General features: G+C 41.5%; 1 protein-coding gene across 18 annotated transcripts in view; it reads right to left on the minus strand.

Annotated features, from left to right (window-relative positions):
* The window catches only part of LOC143280962 (ryanodine receptor-like), a 224004-nt gene that overhangs the window by 184393 nt on the left and 13784 nt on the right, over positions 1–25827 (minus strand). For 17 of the 18 annotated variants that reach the window (XM_076585799.1, XM_076585793.1, XM_076585805.1 and 14 more), the window contains exons 3-18: positions 21713–21814; positions 20342–20413; positions 18806–18881; positions 16508–16620; positions 15586–15682; positions 14807–14900; positions 13949–14023; positions 13315–13471; positions 11583–11750; positions 10625–10746; positions 7893–8082; positions 7106–7241; positions 5414–5515; positions 4542–4660; positions 2463–2596; positions 885–1123 (exon numbers count right to left, since the gene is read on the minus strand). In XM_076585799.1, coding sequence (XP_076441914.1) covers positions 885–1123; positions 2463–2596; positions 4542–4660; positions 5414–5515; positions 7106–7241; positions 7893–8082; positions 10625–10746; positions 11583–11750; positions 13315–13471; positions 13949–14023; positions 14807–14900; positions 15586–15682; positions 16508–16620; positions 18806–18881; positions 20342–20413; positions 21713–21814 — 1996 coding nt within the window. The remainder of the gene's footprint in view (positions 1–884; positions 1124–2462; positions 2597–4541; positions 4661–5413; positions 5516–7105; positions 7242–7892; positions 8083–10624; positions 10747–11582; positions 11751–13314; positions 13472–13948; positions 14024–14806; positions 14901–15585; positions 15683–16507; positions 16621–18805; positions 18882–20341; positions 20414–21712; positions 21815–25827) is intronic. The other variant, XM_076585792.1, reaches the window with a different exon arrangement.

The raw sequence follows: 25827 nt of genomic DNA on the forward strand, positions 1-25827 counted from the left end.
AGCAGCACACAGAACACCCCTTTAATTTCCAAATCAGGAAGATGCTGATAAAATAGAAACTGAACATTTTGTGGCGACAAACAAAAAAACAAAAACAAAAAAAACAACTACTGACGCCTGCTGTGTTGGTCAGAAAATCTGAGCGACATTTTCAAACACAAAGTCTGTCTGGCACCAAGTCTGCCCATACTATACTTATCTCCAAGACAGCAGCCGGCCGGGACATACAAATCCCACACTGATATTCCTCTGCTGGGATTCAAACCATTTCTTCTGACTTCTCTCCAGATATTCAGGCTGGATTCCTTATGCACTACAATATGTTAGGGCCACCATAATTTCCATATATTCCAATATTTTTTTTTCTCTCTCTCTTTCTCACACACACACACAACCCCACCCCCACCCCCACCCCCCAACTCCATGAATTACAGAGATGCACACCCAGACCAAAACAGCAGTGACAAGAGTTTCAGTTTCAAAGCAGTGTCAGAAGCCTGTGTACTTGTAACACTGATGTTATGTAGTATCTACAGTGTTTTGTAAAACACCCAGAGCAGCTTTCTAGATAAAGTGCTATATAAGCATCTATCATCTTTATATGTCATTATTATTGTTGTTACAATAATAGTACCAGTAATAATGATAACAACAACAATAATAATAATCTATTATTATTAATATCATTATTTTATCATTATTATTATCATCATCATTATTATCACTATTATTTTTACTAGTAGTAGAGGTAGTAGTAGTATTTTTATAATCATTATAACTACTATTACGATGATGATGATGAAGATGAGGATGATTATGGTTATTATTATTATTATCATCATCATTATTATTATCATCATTACTACTATCATCATCAGGAGTACCTGTCCACAGGTTGAGCCCATCGAAGGTGTAGGAGTAGAGGTCGTCCCCGGCACCGTTGCCCCCCCACTGCTCCCCACCTCCCGGGTAGGGGAGGAAACCCGAGGTGTTGGCCCAGCCCACACGCAGCACAGGGGGCAGGTGGGTGGCCGCCTGGTGCTGGATGACCACCATCTCAAAGTACCACTTCTTGTACATGGCAGAACCCTCCAGCAGGCCCACAAACAGGTTGGGCCGCATGCTGTCAACAACGCCAACATTTCTTTTGTGAGGGTGGTGTGTATGCTGTCAAAAACGCCAACATTTCTTTTGTAAGGGTGGTGTGTATGCTGTCAAAAACGCCAACATTTCTTTTGTAAGGGTGGTGCGTATGCTGTCAAAAATGCCAACATTTCTTTTGTAAGGGTGGTGCGTATGCTGTCAAAAACGCCAACATTTCTTTTGTAACGGTGGTGTGTATGCTGTCAACAACGCCAACATTTCTTTTGTAACGGTGGTGTGTATGCTGTCAAAAACGCCAACATTTCTTTTGTAAGGGTGGTGTGTATGCTGTCAAAAACGCCAACATTTCTTTTGTAAGGGTGGTGTGTATGCTGTCAAAAACGCCAACATTTCTTTTGTAACGGTGGTGTGTATGCTGTCAACGCCAACATTTCTTTTGTAACGGTGGTGTGTATGCTGTCAAAAACGCCAACATTTCTTTTGTAAGGGTGGTGTGTATGCTGTCAAAAACGCCAATATTTCTTTTGTAACAGTGGTGCATATGCTGTCAACAGGCAAGTTTTCTTTATACACTGGTGAGTACACTGTTAACAATGCAAAGATTTCTTTTGAATGGTGGTGTGTAAGATGTGAACAGGACGTATGCTGTCAACAACACCAAGATTTCTTTTGTATTGTAGTGTGTATGCTGTCAACAGGCAAGTTTTCTTTATACACTGGTGAGCATGCTGTCAACTATGCCAATATTTCTTTTGTGCAGTGGTGCGTATGCTGTCCACAGCTGTCTTCATTCATTGGTGCACACGCCATCAACAATGCCAAGATTTCTTTTATACAGTGGTAAGATGTGATCAGGACACATGAGGTCAACAATACCAAGCTTTATTTTGTACAGTGGTGCATATGCTGTCAACGGGCAAGCTTTCTTTATGCATATACATAATCCATACATTATCGTAAACAAACTATGTATGATTTCTCTATGAACATGTCATCGATGCATCATAGGCAAACTGTGCATGTGTACAACAGGTGTGTGTGTGTTTGTGTGTGAACACGCCAGGATATGAGAATATAGCCTTCTCAAGCAGTCCCAAACGTAAATGGATGCCCACGTAATAGCATCATTATCACCCCAAACATCATTCATCTTTAGACATATCCTTGGATCTTCCTTGAAGATGTAGATCAGATATACAAACATCTTTTAAAACACGTGAGCTAGGCCCGGTTACCATACATTTATCATCAACGAAATACAGAAAACAAAATGCCAAAAATTGTGCAACATACACACAGACACACACAAATTATAACTGCTGTATCAGTGGAGCAAGGAGCGTGCGGGGCTGACCGACCTGATGACGTGGTCCACCAGCTTGGTCTGCAGCAGCAGGTCTCGGCCAGGCAGCAGGTTGTTGCAGATCAGGTTCTGGTTCATGCGCACCGCCACCCCATTCCCCACACACAGCGACCGCAACACATCCAACACCTGGACATGGGGACAGGGACACAGAACCAGACCTCAAGTGTTGTGTGCATGGCTAAGTTTATCACTGGATTGAAATCCCACTCTCACTGTTTCTCCCCAGTTTGACTGGAAAATCTAGTCATTCGGATGAGATGATAAACCAAGGTCCTGTGTGCAGCACACACTTGGCGCACTGAAAAAGAACCCATGGCAATGACAGTGTTGTCCTCCAGCAAAATTCTGAACTGGAAATACACTCTGATAGGTGCTCAAATACATATGCATGGCTCAAATACATATGCATGCACTCAAGGCTTGATGTAGCACGCTGGATTATGCTGCTGGTCAGGCATATGACTAGCAGATGTGGTGTAGCGTATACAGATTTGTCCAAATGCAGTAACAGCTCCTTGAGAAACTGAAACTGATCACTTCTCAATGTTGTGTGCACAGTTTAGTATTGGTACATTTATATATTACTTCTCAATGTGGTGTAAATAATGATAATAATAATGGCACATTTGAATATAACTCCTTTTACATTGTGTGCTTAATAGTAACGGTACATTTATATACCACTTATCAATGTCGTGTGCATGATAGTAACAGTACATTTATTTATCACTTTATGTTGTGTCTGTACTAATAATAATCTGTACATCACTGTGTGCATCTGTGCATCATTTTTCTATGTTGTGTAGTAATGGTATATTCATATATCACTTCCCAATGTTGTGTGCATAATAACAACAGTGCATTTATCTATCACTTCTCTGTGTTATGTGCATAATAGTAACAGTGCATTTACACATCACTTCTCTATGTTGTATGCATAGTAATTACAATAGTACATTTATGTAGCTACTTTCAAACCACTCAAAGCACCTTTCAATAAGACAGTCTGAAAAAAGACACACACATACAAACATAAATGCAAGCACGAACACACACACACAAGCACATGTGGAAGAAATAGATGTGAATCCATAGAATACAGATATAAAATGTTTGTTTGTTTTTTTGGTTTTTTTTTTGGGGGGGGGGGTTGTTGTTGTTTTTTTGTAGAGGCTGCTTAAAACGGGAATGTTTCTGGATTTGTTTTAAAGGATGCAAGTGAGGGACTATGGCAGACTGAAAAAGGCAGAAAACTCCAGGTCTGTATACAGAAGAACTAACAGCTCTCCAGCCATGTTTTTCTCTGCTGAATTGGGGAACTCTGTTGATTTTGCAAGAGCATGTGCAGAAACAGGAGCAAACATGCTCGTTTCAGAGTGTACGTGTGAATATGTGCATGTGCATGCATGAGTGTGTGTTTTCACTTGCATGTGAAGAGATACATGCATACACACATGTGGGTCTCTAAACTTCTGTAAAATTTACCCTCACTACACTACAATTCCCTTATTTTGATTCTGAAGTTTCAATCACAGCTTGCTGAAGGGAGAGTGGGTGGGTGGGAGGGGTGGTCTTTTTTGTGTGTGTGTGTGTGTCCTTCTTTCTTTTCTCTGTCCAGACAGCAGTGGATATTTACAACATGTCTTCAACAATGAAAAATACTACAACAAAACACACAAAGAAAAAAAATGCTGTAGAAGGGAAAAAAAAGACCACTTCAGATTTCTGTTTCAAGGTATCAGTCAATGCGATGCGGACTAACGTATATATGCAATATCACATCTGTGTAAAACAATAATAATAATAATGATAATTAAAAATCTGAAAAAAACAGAAACCTGACCTGTGCATAAACATAATGTTCTGCTCAGTCCCCGAGAGCCTACGCTAGTTTTGTGCAAAACACTGACATGAAATGAAATAAGACAAACAAAATAAACAAGTAAACTCTTTAAAATAAAATAAAAGATACAACATAGAAGCGCAAAATGAATAAAAACAACAACAGCAGCCGAGGAAAGGCACACACAAACACACACACACACACACACACACACAAACACACACACACCTTGGGGTCACGCCCATGTTTGTCGATGAGGGAGATGATGGTGATGATGTGTTTCTCCTTGATCATGTTGAGGGCCTCAGGGCTGTCGATCAGCACACAGTGCAGCACGTCCAGCACACCTGCAGAATGTACCACACCCCATCATGCACATACAGCGACCAACACACACACACACACACAAACACTCACACTTAAACATGTGCATGTGACTGCATGCGCGCATATACACATGCACACACACACTACTTCAGTACTACTATCATCCCACAACCTCTTCCAACGTACCCCCATCCCCATCTCCCAAGCGCACATCAACACATACACAGCTTTTTTTCATTCTTTTTTTTTTCTTCTTTATTTTTTTCCCCACTCTAATAAAACTTAACAGTAAAAAGATGTAACACTAAAGAAAGAAAAGAAAACACACACAGCGACACTATTTGTCAATAATTTACAAAAAAACCAAACATATACACACCAAAGAAGATTGTGACATCCACACACACACACACACACAATTTGGCAATAATTCACACAAAAACATATACACACCACTTAAGCATGGGACATCCACACACACACATGGGCACACACACAAACACCCACACACAATTTCACAATAATTTACACAAAAACATATACACACTGCATAAGCATGGGACCCCCCCCCCCCCACACCCCCTCCCCACACAGACACACACAATTTTGCAACAATTTACACAAAAACATATACATACCACATAAACATGTGACATTACACACACATGACCCCACCCCACCCCCACCCCCACCCCTCTGCCCACACATACACACACACACTAACACAACACACTACACAAACATCACACACACGCAGTTCTTCTCCTTCTCACCCTTAGAGGACTGCTGACTCTCCAGGCGGTTGACCAGCCAGTCCAGGCGGTAGGACTGAGCAAACTGGGCACAGTTGGCACGATTGCCACGGATCATGGCAGCTGTAAACACACAGAACAATGACAACAACAGTTTCAGTTTCAGTCCCTTCAAGAGACACTACAGCACTTGGACAAAAACCTTGTATGTTACACCGCATCTGTCAGGCAGATGCCGTGACCTGTACCGTAGCTCGATAAACTAGTCAGGCCTTGACTGCATGCATATACCGTAAAGTTCAGGTCTATAAGCCACGACTTTTTACCCCAGCTTCAACCTCTGCTGCTCATACAATGATGCGGCTTATTTGCGGATTTTAACAAGACCGAGAGTGTCACGTTCTCGTCTATTCTTAGCTGCCCTTCAACTCAACAAAATCATGATTTCTGTCCATGAATTTTTGGATGAGCTTCAGAATAATGTGCCAACTGTTCACGTTTTATAAATCAAATCTGCACACATTAAAGCCTTCAGATTAGCATTCAGTTCTACTCTGCTCAAGTGTACACCCTCATCATGCCGAAAACGCAACGTTATGCCTATGATGCAGCCTTCAAATTGAAGGCGATCGACCTAGCAGACGACAGTGCAAGCGAAGAACCAGCAGCGACCTCCACTTTCATGTTCAAGAAGTGAAAGCGAGGCTGAAGTCAGTGACAAGATGGCGGAGGAAGCTGTGCTGGTTCTCTTCAACTCGGACACTGAAGATGAAGATTTTAGTGGATTCAGTGAGCAGGATGATGTTGAATAAATGTGACTATCCCTAAATTATGGATCTTATTTTCGTTGTGTTTATTTATTATTTTTTTGTGGCACTAGCAGTATTTTTGCTTGCTTTTCTTTGTGTTGTTTCCTCTTGTGTTTATTTCAGAACCTATAGTATCGACAGCTTTTCTGTAATATCAGTATGTGTTCCGGTACCAGAATTAAGTGCGGTTTATAAACCGGTGCAGCTTATGTATGTATAAAGTTCAATTTTTTCCTAAATTTAGTGGGTGCGGCTTATATACCAGTGCGCTCAATAGACCAACTTTACGGTATACGTTTGCGCACACATCATGGTGGATTTCCACTACAGAATTTTGCCAGGGGACAACACTTATATTGTCATGGTTTCTTTTTCAGCACGTCAAGTGCGCCCTGCTCACGGGACCTTGGTCTCCTCCAAATGACTAGACGCTCAGTTTGATTCTCCAGTCAAACTTGGGAGAAAGGGTGAGACTGGGATTCGAGCCCAGACCCCCACACACACTATCGTGGCAGAAAAGCGTCTTAGGCTCCAGCTTTTCAGCATCTAGGAGTGAAAGCAATGTAACGCACTTGAATGATAACAATGATGCAGATTGACACTCACAACTCCCAGGCAGGGAGCTTGTCGCGTTTACAATAAGAAGCTATACATGCAAGAACATCAAGAACACCATCAAAAACAAATGTGCACACACAAACCACTGAACTAACACATGCATCAAGTACAGCATATTACAAACAAACTTGCACACAAACATACAAACACACAAACACACACACACACACACACACACACATGCCACACTAACACATGAAATAATTCTCCTCTTGCACCATACATCCCCCCATGGTATCCACGCTCCTCAAATGCAGCAAACATAATGCGACAAACAGCCACTCACCCAGCAAAAGGTAGAGGTAACTGGAGATGTCGTCCCATTTCCCAGCTGCATCCTCCCCAGCGTAGTGTGCAAACTGCCGGCGACTCTTGTACTGGCTGAACTTGTCAATTGTTTCCAGGATCAGGGCGATCATTCCCTGAAGGAAACATCAAAGTGCACTTGATCAAGTCTGTTCTGTTGCCTGTTACCCATTCTGAAGCAAACTCTACACGTGGCAAAATCTTCAAATACATCCAAGTTAACTGCATGGGTGTGGAGAAATGCATTCATAATGTGTTTTCGAAAAAAAAAATTCCCTTTCATGAGATCCTGTACAAAAATATATCTCATAAGACAAACAGTGAGGGATCTTCTGTCAGGATTGAATTCATTTTTAAGCCATGGTCACAACTCAAAATCTATCTCCTGATTTAAACAAGAAGAAGAAGAAGAAAAAGAAAAAGATAAAGGTGACTTTATATAGCTGTTCTCTAGATAGGACTCTAGGCACTTTACAAAAATGGGCAAAAGCACATGTGTGTGCACACAAACACACACACTTTTGGAACTATATTTACACCAACACTAATAAAAGTTTCTCCTCTACCACAAACCTTTACAGAGTTTACAGAGCTCAAATTCAGATCAATCTAACACATACATCAAGAACCACTGGCTCTTCCTGTCCAAGGAGAGAGAAGTTTGCCAGCGTGAAGCTTTGAGGAACCAAGGGGAAAACATTGCCTCCTGGAGTACTGAACATTGAACACTTAATTGTTTATTGTACATCACCCATAGGCCCTCATACCTCCTCCTGGAAGAGGTCCTGCCTGTTCCTCAGTGCACGCAGGTAGTTCTGCTTCTCCTCATGCTCCTCGTCCTCGGCTGGCTGGGCGAAGTAGTCGATGAGGTCCTCCAGGCACTTGATCACCTCGTTCAGGCTGATGCGTGACCACGCCTGACTGTTGCGACCCTCTGTTTTCAGAGCATCCAGTGCTCTGCAGAAGGCAGACAGTCAACGGGAGTTATTACCTGAAGCAGGTACTGCTGTTAGTGTTAGACTACTCAGCAGCTAGCAATCACTAGCGAGGTCTACATGCTAGCAGCACTTGGTAAATAACTAGGTTAGGTATTAGTTTTGCTGGCTTGGTGACAAGCTACTGTCTTTACTGTGGCTCAACGAAGAAGGGGTTTGTTCCATAAAGCAAAACGCTTCTCCTGAAACTGCCATGTGAATCTAGCATAAAAAGCTAAACCATAGGGGAAAAAATACAATCAGGGCAGAAATTACAGGTTCAGGAATAAGTAAGGGACGTTATCTGGAAATTTTGTAATTCTGGTATTTCTACATATCATCAAGTCACAGTCTAAGAGAAAGCACACACACACACCAGAAACACACGCACACATATTAATTCAAAGGCCATGGAGGCAGCAAGGATGCACACTTGGTCAGACCAACAGTGCAATAGTTTGACTTTGTCCAAAGCTTGTGCTCTTAGATATCCTTTACCTCTATCTATGATGTATGCAGATTATTCAAACACATAGCAAATTCCTTTCACTCCTTGGTGCTTTAAAGCTGGAGCCTCTGGGGTTCAAGTCAAGTCATCTGGCTAAAGTTCCACCCATTGAACATCTGCCATGATATACACTGTGGCTGTTCACAATGGAGACAATAAAAAAAAAAATTTAAAAAAAACCCAGCCTCTAATCATCCCTTATCAGCAGGCATTATCTGGCAACCCTTCATCCAATCACACTCTTCAGACCTCAAACAGACTTCAGCGGACTATTCAGAATGAATTCCAGAAGTTTTCCACCACAACACTAGCACTCTGAACCAGGTTCGGCAGCTGAACCAATTTTGGATTCCTGACAGGTCAGAGTCATGGACCATTTCTACCATCAGATCTCTAGATTACTGTAAAATAATTTCAAAAGTTGGTACAGAATCATTTACGTCAATTCCTATTTCAGTTTTTCCATGACTATGATCTTAACCATTATCACTACTGACATTTTAAAAAATACATTCTATTTCTATAAGATCTTTTTTTTATAATTCACTGCCTTTTACTGAATTGCTGTGGATCTAAAACGCTGCAAAAACTGCAGATTTGCTGTTATTACAGAACAAGTAACACACGGAAGAAATCATCTATAACCTTTTTTCTACAGATCTACAATATACAAGGCTTCACAAAATCAGGGAATTACAGCAGAATAGTGATCTCTGTGATTCATGCAGGCGCTGGTTAACAAACACACATCACTCTGACCTGAAGCTTGTATGAATTCAATGGGTCTCGGCAATCTTTCATTTCATTTTCAATACCATTTTAAACAAAACATAATATGGTATCTGCATGACTACTAAGACTGTTCACTCTTTTTTTTTTTTAACATGGAAAGCAAGTCTTCTGACATTGCTCTCTTCCACTAAAATAATATTTTTTTCCTTGGACAAGCACATACATCTAGAATATACAATGGTTTTGAAGACGCCAATTTGAACATCTGACAGTCTTTTTTGGTTTTCTGCATCCGTTTTTTTCTTCTTCTCTATAATGGTACAAAAACAACAATAGTAAAGGTGACTACCTCTGACAGAAATATATAACCAACTTGGTCAAGACATGCCTATCTGAGTCCTGTCCAGACTCCGCTTTTCTTTACATTTTGTGAAAGATTGTATCTATTGTAATTAAAAGCACTATATTATTAGCACTTTTTGCATATATAAATATATATAGCATTTTTTTTTTTTTTTTTACACAGCATTATAATAAAAGTAAAAATGTTTTACATCTTAGAATAGTGACTACTGCATCATCTGTCATACTGAAAAATTATATACTGCAACAGGATTTTTTTTTCTTCAAAGCATATATGGTGTGGTGCATATGGATCAGTCCACAAGCTTTGACACCTCCTTGAAACTGGAACTGAAGAGAAGCCAACCCTAGTTGTGGATGGACACAAAACCTCTTCACAAATAAAGTAAGAAGACTAAATCCTCAAACTGGTTAACAGCATCATCTTTGTCTTCAACGTATCAGCTTTCACTTTGTCAAGTCTTCTTCTATAACTGCGGTGACATTCCCAGTGTGTCCATACATATGAGCTTGATGCAGGTTATACACGGATGACGTAAGCAGACAACCCCCACATCCCTTCAGCGCAGGAGGACGGGGAGTAAGGCAGGGAGCTAGACACGGATTACCCTACACGGATTACCCTACACGGATTACCCAACAACAGCCAGGAAGAGTCACACAGCAGGAGGCATGCAAACCCAAAACACATGACGTTCAGAATGGCGCTGCAAACCTTTACAGACCCCCTGTCCACCCTCACCCCCGATGACTGTATGCATCAGTGACCGAGTGGACGATTTGCAGCACCATTCCTCTCAAGTTGGGAGTTCAAGAAAAAAAACAAAAAACAAACAAAAAACCAAACACAGACAGCAGGATACAAGAGATGCTGGGAAAGCAGGCGCCAGGGATCAGGCGGACTACTGAAAACAAGACATACTTGTTGAACCTGTTAAACAAAGACTGGCACTTCCTGATGACGCGGGCCGAGCGAGACTCCTCCTCCTGGGCCCGGGAGAAGGTGAACCCGTCGTCCATGTGACCCTCCAGTAGCATGATTGCCTGGAACATACACACACAAACACACACAACACATGCACACACACACACAAACACACACGCGCGCTCGCGCGCAAGGACACATGCACGCACGCGCGCACACACACACATACACACATTTTGATAACACCGATACAGTCATTCAGGTGTAAATGTGACCCTGTTCAACCTAGACTAGTGTAATTCATTATGTACGGATGTACACACACACACACACTCACATACACACACACTCACATACATGATCTGGAAAGTCTTGGGTTCTTCTCTTTACTGAATCAACATATGTGCACCATGACCAACCAATCATTGTACCAAATCTGCAGAAGATTATACAGAAGACCTCTCTATTGCACTCAGAAATGTTTCCTGTCAATGGCACATGTTAGGTTGTTAGGCTTGACCTTGACCTTTGATTCTAAATTTCATTAGGGATCATGCTGTACCCTTAGTCCATCACAAGATCAAGTCTGATTAAAATCTGATGTAAGATATCGTCTCTACCAAGCTTTTTCTATTTTGCCAAATAGTGACCTTGACCTTTCACCTCTCTCCCTACTTGTATCATCATAAAGGAGATGACTTTAAAGGTATTCATACCTACCATCCAGGCAGCTTTGGTTCCAATGCCACTTGTAGCAGCCAAGAAAATGCCAGTGTTATAGTTTACCATCCACTCACACACACACACACACACACAGACACACACGCACACACACGCGCGCGGGCACGCACGCACGCACGCATGCTCGCGCGCGCACACACACACACACACACACGCACAAGCACATTAAAATCCCCCTTGAAGCACATGAGAATAAAGCCTGACGACGTTTTACCTTTTTCTCCTCAACGCGGCCAATGCCTCGTTTCTTGGTCTCGAAGGTGACGTAGGAGAGCCAGAGACCAGAGTCAGCATGCTGAATGAACACCACAGAGTCTCCGTACTTCAGGTCAGCGTGACCCATCCCCTCATCTTCCCTGGTCTCCACTTGTTTCTTTTCGTCCTGCAACACCAAGCCACAACAGTCACATGACTTCGACAATAGTTCACCTTCATGCATACACTCTGTCAAATTCTGGTGGTGAATAAATACTTGAAAGTGCATTACAGTTAACACATAGTTACAACATTCACACAACGTCATCAAGAGTTCACCTACATGTACACACCGTCAAATTCTGTCGGTGAATAAATACTTGCACAGTGATAACATTCACAAAACGTCGTCAATAGTTCCCCTTCATTTCAAAGTGCATTACATTTAACACACAGTGACATTAACAAAACTTCAATAGTTCACCTTCATGCACACACTGTCAAATTCTGTCAGTGAATAAATATTTGAAAGCGCATTACATTTAACACACACTGACAACAACCTTTTGATTTTTACAAATCACCAGCATGTGTGACGGGACATTAAACAAAATAACTCATCTTCCCTATAGCATTATCATTCACTTTGCTCTGATGTGTTTACATTCATGTTTAGAGTTCTAAGAAATAAAGTATGCACTGAGAAGGAATAAGCATTGGCGTAACTGTTATGACATGATAACATCAAATACATCTTGCCATAAGTACGGCTGTACTGTAATTGCTGTGCACTGCTAGTATGTTACTACATCATTTAACCATTAAGTTTGTATTGTCATCACACATGCTGTGTTCAATATGTTGTTCATTTTGTTTAAAAGCCCCTCAGGCTGGATTATCATCAAAACCTTGTGAAATCTTGTGAAAATCTTGTCAACAAGTAATATGTCCTGTCTCAGCAGACAAACCACCAGTGGTAACACAACCAAGGCAAACAGTCCAAAAGACAATCCATCCGAAACAACACAAGTGCAGTAACTGATGCTCAGACACGGGCACACAACTTTAAACCCCTGCACTTAAAAACGGTTCCCCTCAGCTTCAATACAGCCACTGAAGCACAAACCAATAAATTACCTCTGTTATTCTTCAAAACAAATTCATAAAATGCCACGACGCAAAACAAAACCAGGATTAGTGATCTGCAGAGCCCCTTTCAGAAACTTTCCCACACAAAAGCCACTAAGGAAACACCACGATATAAACATAAAGAGTTTAAGCAATTTACACTGGCCCGTCATAAACTTTCCTTACACGCAAAAAGAAAAAAAAAACAAACACTGTGGACACACCACACCATAAACATGAGCGTAAGTGATCCGTGCAGAACTGATCCAATAGCAAAATGAGAACTGTATGATCAATGGTTTCTCCACTGCAATGGGAATTCATTTACAGCTTTACCTTTTTGTGAAGGACTAAGACTCTAGGAGGCAAGAATGCACCAGCTCTTGATGCTGCAGCCTTGGGGCTGGTTGGCCTTTAGGGACCATCCCCAACGCCATCTGTCCTAAAGCCCTCCAGGCCGAGAAAGTGGAAAAGTAACTTGAGCAAGACACTCTCCACTATAATCAAAAATTCAAGCGCAGATAGGACAGCAGTTGCCTCCTCTGCTGTTCTGATTGTCATAGTCGGACACACCTTACTATCACACACATCTTACTAGGAAATGTGAAACTCTGTCCAGTTACCTTAGTCTGAACAAGACAGAAGACGGTGCTCTTTTCGTCAGCATGGATGCGGTGAACAGTGACTACCTGGTTGTCAGGTGTTACACACAGGTAGCGACCAGATGTTACGTGTCGTATTCTGCACTGCTGCCCCCATCCCATGAAACCACCGGCCCACCTGGCCAGACAGAATCCATCAAACCTGTCACAACCACCATTTAAAACACACACACATATCTCTCTCTCTCTTTCTCTCTCTCTCTCTCTATATATATATCAGGACTTTTCAATCACTTAATACCAGTGCAATCTATTTCATACATCCGTACTTTTCACTCAATACCAATACAGTCTACCGAATACACCAGGACTTCTAAATCACCCGATACCAATGCAGTCAACTTAATACACCAGGACTTCTCAATCACCCAATACCAATGCAATCTACTAAATACGTCAGCACTTTTCAATCACTTAATACCAATGCAATCTACTTAATACATCAGGACTTTTCAATCACTTAATACCAATGCAATCTACTTAATACATCAGGACTTTTCAATCACTTAACAGCAATGTAATCTTAATACATCAGGACATTTCAATCACTAAATACCAATGCAATCTTAATACATACAATATTTTCGTCACTTACTTTGTGCGGGTGTGTTCCAGTCTCCACAGCGACCTGGCATGACTGCATACAGCTCCTGTCTCGTACATCACACAGCTGTTAACACACAACACATCACTGTCAATCACTGCTGCAGCACACATTACTGTTCAACACAACAGGTGTCATCGTAAATCACTGCCGCAGCAACACATAACTGTTCAACACAAAATGTGTCATCGTAAATCACTGCCACAGCAACACATAACTGTTCAACACAAAATGTGTCATCGTAAATCACTGCCGCAGCAACACATAACTGTTCAACACAAAATGTGTCATCATAAATCACTGCCGCAGCAAAGCATAACAGTTCAACACAAAATGTGTCATCGCAAATCACTGCCGTAGCAAAGCATAACTGTTTAACACAAAATGTGTCATCGCAAATCACTGCCGTAGCAAAGCATAACTCTTTAACACAAAATGTGTCATCATAAATCACTGCCGGAGCAAAGCATAACTGTTTAACACAAAATGTGTCATCTTAAATCGCTGCCGCAGCAACACATTACTGCTCAACACAAAAGACATCATTTTACATCGCTTTTCAACAAAAAATCTATCATTGTAAATTACCATGTAGCATCACAAAAGCGTTAGACATAAAACATGTCATCATAAATAACTACTGCTGATACTAATAATTATAAATTACTACTGCAACATCATATAACAATATAAAATATATCATAATTTTCTACTGCAGCAACAAGAAACTGTTAAACATGTTTTTCAAGGCTTTTCAAGTCCACTGTTTTCTGTAAAATGTTGACCAATTAAAACTGAATAAAAATGTTAAAAAAACAAAACAAAAAAAACAACCATTGTGTTACCCACTTGAACTCATTTTCACTGCCGGCTTCTGGCAAAGCCAGACATTCATCCATGTGCCCGTGGAAAAGACGCAGCACGTCTCCACCAAACACATAGCCTGCACACAGTACGCAGCTCAGTCAATACCACTTTTCACACACCACACATAGCTTCAGTTTCAGTTTCTCAAGAAGGCATCACTGCGTTCAGACAAACCCGTAATTATATGCTACACCACATCTGCTTTGCAGATGTTTGACCAGCAGCACAGCCCAAAACACTAAGTCTGGCTTCGAGTGCATGTATACATATTTGTGTACATATCAGAGTGGATTTCTTCTGCAGAATTTCACAAGACAGCACTCTTGGTTCTTTTTCAGTGCGCCAAGTGCATGCTGCACACGGGACCTTGAGTTTATCGTCCCATCCGACTGACAAGATGCTCGATTTGATTTTCCAGTCAAACTTGGGAGGAAGGGCGAGAGCAGGATTCCAACCCAGACCCTCACTGACTCTCTGTATTGGCAGATGAGGCTCTTGACCATAATGTCACCTTCCTTCCTTCATATCGGCACTGACTACCAAAACACACAGCCTGCACACAGTACAAAACACAGTCAGTGCTATTTGTCCCTTCCTAAACTACTGAATCTTCAGTGTGCTAAGTCTTTACACGGACTGTGAGCAATGAAGGTTTGGGCATAAACACTGTGCAATGAAATACAAACTAAATCCCCTTCTTCCTGAACTACTACGTCCTCTGCGTGCCTAGTCTGTGCACAGAAAGAGTGCTGAAGCCTTACCCAGTGTTTTCTGTCGGACAGCCCCGGAGCAGATAGGGACAACCGTCCACAGTGTTTGCTGGAAGGAAGCAATGACACTCGCTCCACTGCCAATGTGCTGACAAAAAAAATTACAGGAAATCAGTCTCAGTTTCACAAAAATACAGGTGGTTCAAAAGAAAACACAGCAAATCACTTCTTTATCAATCTGACTGGAAATCATGTGTGCATCCAAAGGCTCGTCACTCATACAACACAGTCTCTCAGTCCACAGTCAAGTCCAATCGCATACATGAACATCACAAATGTTGAACTGAAATGTTAAAACGTAAAACATTAAGCTGAATAAATACAAGTAATAAACACAGACAGCCTGATTTATCACTCAGTAAAAGAGATAACTTGTAGAATAACATGCATTTTAAGGAATATTATTTCCTTGTAAAAAAAAAAAAAAATACTACTATAAATTTATCATCACAAATTCTTGAAAGTTTCTTAATCATAAACAGCCCTATCATTTTTTGAAATTGATGTAAGGAGGCTGAGGATGTGATCATGACCAAGTGGTCATGCTTTTATATGTAAGAGACTGCATGCTGCAATTTTGTGCGTGTGTATGTGTGTAAGAGTGTGTGTGTGTGTGTGTGGGGGGGGTGTCTGTCTGCCTGTATTTATGTTATGTATGTAATGGACATAAGTATATATTCACTAGGCTGTAAACAAAAATCTCCTTTCTGTTCGCATAATTAAATTACATAATTATACATCACAAATATGCCTTTTTGAAAAAAATGTTCCATGAAAGCATACTTGCACATGCATACACAAAACACACAAGGAACTAAAGTAAAAAATATTTTTTTAAACCAACAACAAAAAACACATCTCAACAAAAATATATCCCAGCTATATGCAAACAGCACCAGAATCTCCAACATACAAGGTATCTCTCAGAAGAGACGCTGACGAGGATGAGATCGTCACCCACGCGAACTTTCTCTCCCTCTGAGCGTTGTTTGGAGGCAGGGTGGATTGTCCACCAACATGACTCTCCTGAAACACACAAAATTCAGGCTTCTGACTTTATAACATCCTAATAAAATCTGGAAAAATTTTGTGGGGGTGGGGTGCGGGGGGACAAAAAGTGAGAGAGGGAGAGGGTGTAAAACTATCTGCACAGACAAAATGCATCTACAAATTCACAAAATGGCATAAAATACAGAATGCAGACCTGTTTAAGATCTACATACAGATGTAGTAACAGAAATAACTACAGTGGCTTTGATAAACATGCAAAAAAAGAACATGATTCAGCAGAATTTGAAAATTAAAACACTGAGATAGGGAGATACAAAACAAAATATACAAAACACTTATTTACCAGAAGCATGCGATTAAACTTTGAGAGCTGACGGGAGCAATAGCTGAGCAGTTTAAGGGTTGGACTTCCAATCTGAGGGTTCCAGGTTCGAATCTCAGTCACAGTGCCTGGTGGGTAAAGGGTGGAGATTTTTCCAATATCCCAGGTCAACATATATGCAGACCTGCTTGTGCCTGAACCCCCTTCATGTATATACACAAGCAGAAGTTCAAATATGCACGTTAAAGATCCCGTAATCCATGTCAGCGTTCAGTGGGTTATGGAAACAAGAACATACCCAGCATGCACCCCCCTGAAAACGGAGTATGGCTGCCTCTATGGCAGGGTAAAAAACAGTCATACACGTAAAAGCCCACTCATGTACATACGAGTGAAACATGGAGTTGCAGCCCACAAACGCAGAAGAAGAAGAAGAAGCAGAAGAAACTTTGAGAGTCTGATTATGTAACTCAACTGAGGAAACTGGCAAGGTTCATTACCAGTGCAGTTCCTTTCCTATATTCACCATGCATCAGTCGCATGCATGCCCCTTCATTCTGTTCATTCATTTGTCCTGAACTTGCTTCCATATGTCATCTTGCTTCCTGCAGATACTGTTGTCTTGCTTCTCAAAGTCGTCTTGCTTCCTATTGATATTGCTGTCTTGTTTCACAATGTTGTCTTCTTTCCTATAGATACTGTTGTCTTCCTTCCTATAGATACTGTTGTGTTCCTTCCTATAGATATTGCTGTCTTGTTTTAGATATTGTGGTCTTACTTCCTACAGATATTGTCATCTTGCTTTAGATATTGTGGTTTGGCTTCCTGTAGATATTGTTCTTTTGCTTCCTATAAATATTGTGGTCTTGTTTTAGATATTGTTCTCTTGTTTCCTATGAATACTGTTGTTTTGTTTTAGATACTGTTGTCTTACTTACCAATGTTGTCCTGCTTCCTGTAGACACTGCCTTGCTTCCTTACGCTGTCTTGCTTCCCAATGCTGTCACAGATTCCTTTAGATATTGTGGTCTTGCTTACCAATGTTGCCATTGCTTCCTTTAGATACTGTGGTTTTGCTTACCAATGTTGTCACTGTTTCCTTTAGATATTGTGGTCTTGCTTACCAATGTTGTCACTGTTTCCTTTAGATATTGTGGTCTTGCTTACCAATGTTGTCACTGTTTCCTTTAGATACTGTGGTCTTGCTTACCAATGTTGTCATTGTTTCCTTTAGATATTGTGGTCTTGCTTACCAATGTTGTCACTGTTTCCTTTAGATATTGTGGTTCTCCTTCCCAATGTTGTCATTGTTTCCTTTAGATATTGTGGTTCTCCTTCCCAATGTTGTCATTGTTTCCTTTAGATATTATGGTTCTCCTTCCCAATGTTGTCATTGTTTCCTTTAGATACTGTGGTTCTCCTTCCCAATGTTGTCATTGTTTCCTTTAGATATTGTGGTTCTCCTTCCCAATGTTGTCACTGTTTCCTTTAGATATTGTGGTCTTGCTTACCAATGTTGTCATTGCTTCCTTTGGATATTGTGGTTTTGCTAACCAATGTTGCCATTGCTTCCTGTATATCTTGCTGCAGATAAGTATATAAAAAAAAAATCAAAAAAAAAAAAAATCAAATGTCCACCTCCTCACACTGTAGAGATACTTTAAAACATTGTGCCTTCTCTTGCAAAGCTTTCATTTTAACAGCATTTGTTGGTGGAGCAGAACAAACCTCAGAGACTTGACAAACTGCTTTATCCAAATGCATGCAACACACTGATCAATACAGTAAGCAGTAGCGAATTCAGAGTACAGATACTTACCCTTCAGTGTGGAGGTTTTAAAAGTATCAAAACTGAGCACACAAAAATGAATTCTTCACCTTCAGCAGTTTCTTGTAAGCCGACATCGAAGGCCAGCTTGTCATTGGATGAACTTGTTGAAAGGCAGGATAGGTACTGCACAAACACAAAGGAAAGAAACAATTCATGCAGGTGCCTGCAATCAGCAAACATAACATCTTAACGCATAGGGCGCTTAGTTCATAAGCCAAAACTAACTCTCACCTTGATCATTGAAAGCAAGCGCCTGTGGCAAGAGGTGGTCTGTGTGAATGCTTCCACATGAGGATGCTGCCTGTGTGTGTGTATGAGCAGGGTAATCAATGGTCAGGAATGGAATGTTTGATCATGTTCCAAACAGTGGGACGCAAATATCTCATCTGTCATGTCATGTCATGTCATGTCATGTCACTCATGTCATGCCTTGTCTTCATGTTCCAAACAGTGGGAAGCAAATATCTTGTCTGTGTCATGTCGTTCATGCCATGTCATGTCATGCCTTGTCTTGTCTGGTTTGGTCTTGTTTTGCCTTTCCTCAGCAAGCCTTGCCCTGTCATTCAATTCACCATGTTATGAAATTCACTGTGTTGCAACACATTTCACTGGAACACTGTGTACTGTTCACACCCTAATACCATATTATTATGGTCAGTCATGTCCAAGTGCGACCATCAGAACAGAAGAGAAGGCAACTGCTGTTTCATCTGGGCCAGAATTTGATTATAGTGAAAAGCATCTTGCTCACTAGGCCAAGAGAGCTTCAGGGCAGTCTGCCTTGGGATGGTCCCCAAAGGCCGGCCAGCCCGTAAGGCTGCAGCACTATGAGCCAGGGCAGTCTTGCCTCCTAGTCTGGTAGTCCTTCACAAAGGACTAAGCTGTAAATGAGTTCTATTGCAGTGGAGAAACAATTGATCATACAGCTCTCACTTTTTTGTGAGCCCAGCTGTAAACTTCTGTCAATATCTAAGCTGCCAGGCACACCTGAATAATTATATTACATGAATGCACTAAATATGTACTGCAGCTTCATGTGATGCACATACTATATGCTGTATTGTACTGCATCCTGATATAGTATTATAATTGTGGCTTGTACTGCACCTACCTGTATATAACCATTCTATGTCCTGTGCAGTGCTCAATTCCACTGTAATGCATTGTATTGCTTGTATTCATCACAAATAAATAATCCCAACCAATACAATCAATCACTTTTAAAACACAAAAATACAACACTTAATCTTGATCTCTAAAAAAAAAAAAAAAAAATACATTGTGTATTTTTATATGATTTATTACAAAAGCTTTAAACAAAACTCGACCATTAAAGAATTTTTTTGCTGTTGATAAAATAGAAAGGAAAGTCAGAAACCAAAATTACATGTCCCAATCTCACTACCAATGCACTGTAAGTAACAGGATGGCAGCGACCCAACTGGCAGCCCTAACAGCAAAGCTGCCAGAGAAACTTTAGTCCTGGGTGGGTGTTAATTACACCAGCAACGCAACGACATCATTAGCATCGTCCTGTTGACGCACTAACCATCACATGGGAGATGAACAACGCACATACGCACCATGTTTCCATGGTAATGTCGCAGGAGGACTGCATGGCCGTACAGTAAGGTCCTGTGGCCTGACTGGGCTGCCTGTGTGCAACATAATCCCAACACACAACATTGATATCATCTTGCCTTTTGATTCCACTGCACAACATGCATGCATGCGTGTGTGTGCACATGCACACGCACATGCACACCCACACACACACCCACACACACAACTGGCTGTGCTGACTGTATGCAACATGTTCCCAACACAAAACAATGATATGCTGCTGCCTTTCACTGCACAACATGCACACTCACACACACACATAATTATATAGAAGACAAATGTAGCAAATCTTTTATGACTCAGCGTGTGAGTGAACACAAGTGAAAGTAGACAAAGAATATAAGTATGACTGTACAAGCATTCACAACCACTCACACATTCAAACACGCACGCACACATGCACACGCACACACATGATCCATGTTTTCCAGTGTAAACAGCGGTCTAGGCAAACATTTCATATCAAGGCCAGTCACTGTGGCATGACATTCAGCCACGGGGACCGATGACTGGGAGGATACAAGTTCAAGCCCCATCAGAAACCTACACTGTCAGATGGCCTGGGGTTTTAAGAAGACGATAGAAAACTGCAGCAAGTTTGGTTGTTTTGGGGTTGTTTTTTTTGGGTTTTATTTTTTATTTTGTTTGAGTTGTTTGCTTATTTGTTGTTGTTAACGTTATTGTTGTTTTAGTTTTGTTTTCTTTGCTTTGATGTTGTTTTCTTCTTTTTTCTTTCCTTTTTTTCAATTTTTTAATGCGTGTGTTGTGACAGTGTGGTTGGCTTTTCTGCCTTGATCAGTCAATGGGTCAACAAAACAACTGAGAAAGCCTGGGTAATGAAGAGAGTAAAAAAAGAAATTAAAAAAAAAAAAGGAGGGGGATGGGGGGGATCTTGGGAGGGGGGAGTGGGCTAGGACGTACAGTGCAAATCTGTTTAATAGTATCTCAGCCCCACCCCCACCCCCCACATCAAAATTTAAAGCATGAATCTCATGCACAAGATGAACACAGATGGGGTAATTTCGAGTTCTGTAATGCAGCACAAGACTCATTTATGCATCTGCTGGATGCCCAAAGTGGTCAGCAAAAAATATTTCAATACATATATATGAACTTCAAAAAAAAAAAACACTCCAAAGCCAAATAAAATTAAGTAAACATAAAAAAGATGAATTAATCAATTAAAGACTGAATATTAATAGATTTTAATACAGTCCATGAAGCAGAGATCAAAGAGATGCAGAGCAAAAGTGCAGAGAGGATGGAAGAGACGAGACAGAAAGAACTAAGCGTAAGAGACAGAGACAGAGACAGAGAGGGCCAACACTTACAGTGGAAGCTTGGGATGTTGATGTGACCATCTCTTGCAGAGCCCGGACCGAAAGAGCTTGCTCCAGCACAAACACACACACTGAAATGTCTGGCGGTACATCCTGCAATCAAAGCATCAATCGGTGGTGATGGTGTGAGTCAAGTTCTGCTCCACAGGGGAATAGGACTGCACCTGTAAGTCTAATATACTGGTATTACTGGTATTTATAATGTCTCTCTCTCTCTGTCTCTGTCTCTCCCTCTCTCACGTTTTCTATCTTTGTACAAGTCCTGGGCCTTTCCCTTCAATCTCTTTGCCTCAGAACACTGAGCAAGTGTCTTTTCAAACTTGGAGAGACCTTTCTGCCAGGGTCAGTACTTCTGTTGCTGAGGGTTCTATTACGTGCACTAAATGCATGCTGCATATGGGACCTCCATTTATCATCTCATCCAAATGACACATCTCATCCAGAACACCACTCAACTTGTAGTGGAGGGGAAGAAAATTCTGGTGAGTTTGGGATTTGATCCCATGCACTTAGATTCTCTCGCTTCCTTGGTGGTCACTAGGCCATCGCTCACCGAGGTTCAGGCTCAGGATACATCGAAGGCAAAGCATCTGGAAGGTGTTGGCTTCCATTCCTGTTGGGCGAATAGGGTCCAGGACTCACTGCTGTTACAGCAGGGTGCTCATGACACAAGTCCTGTGAACCTGGATCTTGGTGTGCTCTGTCAGCTTCCTGTTTTCGCATACCCCCTTTGTCAGTCTGGACATGGTGCATTATCTATACTGTACTGTACGTAACAAGAATAACAATGATATAGTATATCTATACAGTGCTTTCTGGTATTCTAAGTGCTTTACAATAACAAAAGAGGCACATGTCAGTCAGACACATAACATACAAGAACACACACACACACAGACACACACACACACACACACTAATACACACTCCGTCTAATAACAGTTATAGTGAATAGATGTTAAACTGAAGAAAACACCAACACACACACACACACACACACACACACACACACACACACACACTAAACTGAACTGAACTGAACTGAATAAATAAATGTAGATTCTGTACAGTAAAGCAGTGCCTCCCTTCTTCCCTCCCACCTGTCTAAATCTGCACCAGTTCCTCTGTCAACGTGGACTTTTCCACAGAATCTGCCAAGAACAACTGTTCTCTGGCTGTCAGTTCTTGTGCAGGTGAACTACATAACCCAAAGTGCAAACCACATGCAGGACATCCTTTTACCTCTTAATCCAAAAGACTGGGACGGAATCATCACTCAAAGTCTAGTGGACAGGAGAGGGCAAATAAAACCCTGCCCTTGCATATTCTCAAACACAGGATCTCCAACTTCTGTGACTTCATTATTTTTCAGACATATTTTTGATGGGAGGGGAAGTTCAAGATCTTAAACCTTCAAAAGTGCACTGTTTTAAAACAGGCTGTGAACACCTCCTTTGAGATACATTTGTCTTGTGAAAGTAAACTTCTGTGACTTCATTATTTTTTCAGACATATTTTTGATGGGAGGGCAAGTTCAAGATCTTAAACCTTCAAAAGTGCACTGTTTTAAAACAGGCTGTGAACACCTTTGAGATACATTTGTCTTGTGAAAGTTTCATGTCATACAGTGTTCAGATAAAGTTAAGGGCAACTTGCACCATTTTCTTCATTGGGGCATGGTGCAATGAAGAGTTCGTTCTTTTTTTAAAAAGAAAAACAACCATGTATACAGCCAATGTACTGCTCACTACCAGCGGTTCTTTCTTGCATGTGGATATCCATTTTTTAGAATGTAGATTCACAGCAATCGTTCATAAACCACTGGAGAACTGTTAAGTTTTGGCTGAAACATCAATTTTTCAAACACATCTTTTAAGTTGTTCTTGGCTGCACTTGTGCCTGAAACAGCCATCTGTGAAATCAATGACAGGACAGAGAAAGACTAAATACTCCTCATACCATTCAAGTTGTCCCTTTTTGTTTGTTTCATTTTGTTTTATTTTGTTTTTAAATGAAAACATTCCTGGTTTCCTTAACTTTTGGTGAGGTCTGTACAAGTGGATAACACTCTTTTCTCTTTCATTTTCTAAAGCGTAACTTCTTTTATCACTACACACAGTTATTGTTTGCAGAAAGAACCTGGACAGGTTCCAGGATGGAGGGGGCAAAAAAAACAACAACAAAAAGTGACACGTTTGCCAAACACCTTTCTTTTATTCTTTGCTCCTTTTTTTTTATATCTGCTACTTGATACGTCAAAACATCAGACAGCAATAAAAAACAGATGGGAGCTTGGCTCTCCCACTCCAAGTTCATGCTGACCCACTCTGGAAACATGAGGTAGAAAAAAAAAGGGGGAGGGTGGACAGGGAAGGAGAGACAGAGAGACAAACAAGCTGACTGACAGTGGAAAGGGTGGGGTGGGGGCGTGGAACAGAGGGGGTACTGGACTGAGGCTTAAAATGCCCCTCTTTCTGTCTTTCATTCTCTCTCATCACCCCCCTCTCCTTTCCACTTCCACATTCTCTCTGTGCAGTCACTGAGGAAACCTTTCATCTATTGTCCAGGGAATTCTTTTTCATATCTGTGTGTGTGTGTGTGTGTGTGTGTGTGTGTGTGTGTGTGTGTGTGTGTGTGTGTGTGCATGTGTGCACACATGCTCATGCACACATGTGCATTTCCATTTATCAATTCACACATAACGTACTTAAAAAAAAAACATAATATCTAAAGCTATGATTATGCTCCAGAACAGTCCTGGCAGTGTGGAGCAACAAAGGATTTCTGAAAGCACCATATGTTTGAATATCTCTGAGGTAAGTTGCAATTATCACTCCGCCCCCTCCTCCCCATTTCCTTCCCACATACACACATTACTCACACCCTCAAGGTGAAACTGCCAACACACTGTTCCTGCCAGGTCTTCCCACAGGCGTTTGAGAAAAGGTTACACTCCTCCTCTCAATGATTTTTCAGGTTTTCTTTTCTTTCAATTTTTTTTTCTCCACCATCAACAGCATTTGTGAGGAGGATTCTCTTTTTAAATATAAACCATTTAACTGACTGAATCTAATGTTCTATATATGTTAAATAAACAGGGAGGCATACTTGCAAGTGTTTTGACAGGAATCATGGACACAGTTCATGTACCTGTCCCACAGGCAGCTTCACCACACAACACTCCTTCTCACACCACCAGCAGTGAAAGAGAGAGAGAGGGTGAGAGAGAGGGGGGGAGGCACAGAGAAAGAGAGGAATGAGAGAGGCACAAAGAGAGGCACAGGCTGACAGAGAGAGAGGGGAGGTACAGAGGGAGGGAGGGAAGGAAATGCACAAACTAAACAGGGTGGGAGAGAGAGGGAGGGGAGAGAGGCACACACAGAGAGGTACAGAGGGGGTGGGGAGAGGCACAGGTGGAGAAAGTGAGGGAGAAAGGGAAATGCACAGAGGGGAGAGAGAGGCATAGATGGAGAAAGAGAGAGGGGGAGGGAGGGATTGGCACAAAAAGACGCACAGAGAGGGGGAAGAGGCAGAGATGTACAGAGAGGGGGGAGAGAGAGAGAGGCATTGAGGAGATGGGCACAAAAAAGAGAGGCAAAGAGAAAGGGGAGTGCACAGAGAGATAATGATAACGATAACGATAACGTTATGGGAGTGCACAGAGAGAGAGAGAGAGAGAGAGAGAGAGAGAGAGAGAGAGAGAGAGAAGCATAAAAATTGTGAGAGAGAGGGGGAAAGAAAGACAGTCACTGAGAAAGTGAGACAGAGACATGGAGAAAGAGAGAGAGAATAATGTGCTTATTCTTCCAGCAAAGAGAGAGAGACAGAGAGATGGGAGGGGGGGAGTGAGGGAGGGATTACTGGCAGCCAGTCAAGATGTGTTCACCTGAGTGCACTTTCATATACCTGCACACACACACACACACACACACACACACAACACTCCTAACCTCCTCCCCTCCCCCCACACCCCCTTTTTCCTGCTCCTCTACCAGCAGCCCCAAAATAGCTGGCAGCATTACTCACAGAGCAGTACAGGGGCCTGGGGAGAGATAGGAGAGGAACACATCCACAGCACAGCACCGGTAGGCCACAGCCACAGGGAG

This window comes from Babylonia areolata, chromosome 4 (genome assembly GCF_041734735.1).
Source record: "Babylonia areolata isolate BAREFJ2019XMU chromosome 4, ASM4173473v1, whole genome shotgun sequence".
Lineage (NCBI taxonomy): Eukaryota > Metazoa > Mollusca > Gastropoda > Neogastropoda > Buccinidae > Babylonia > Babylonia areolata.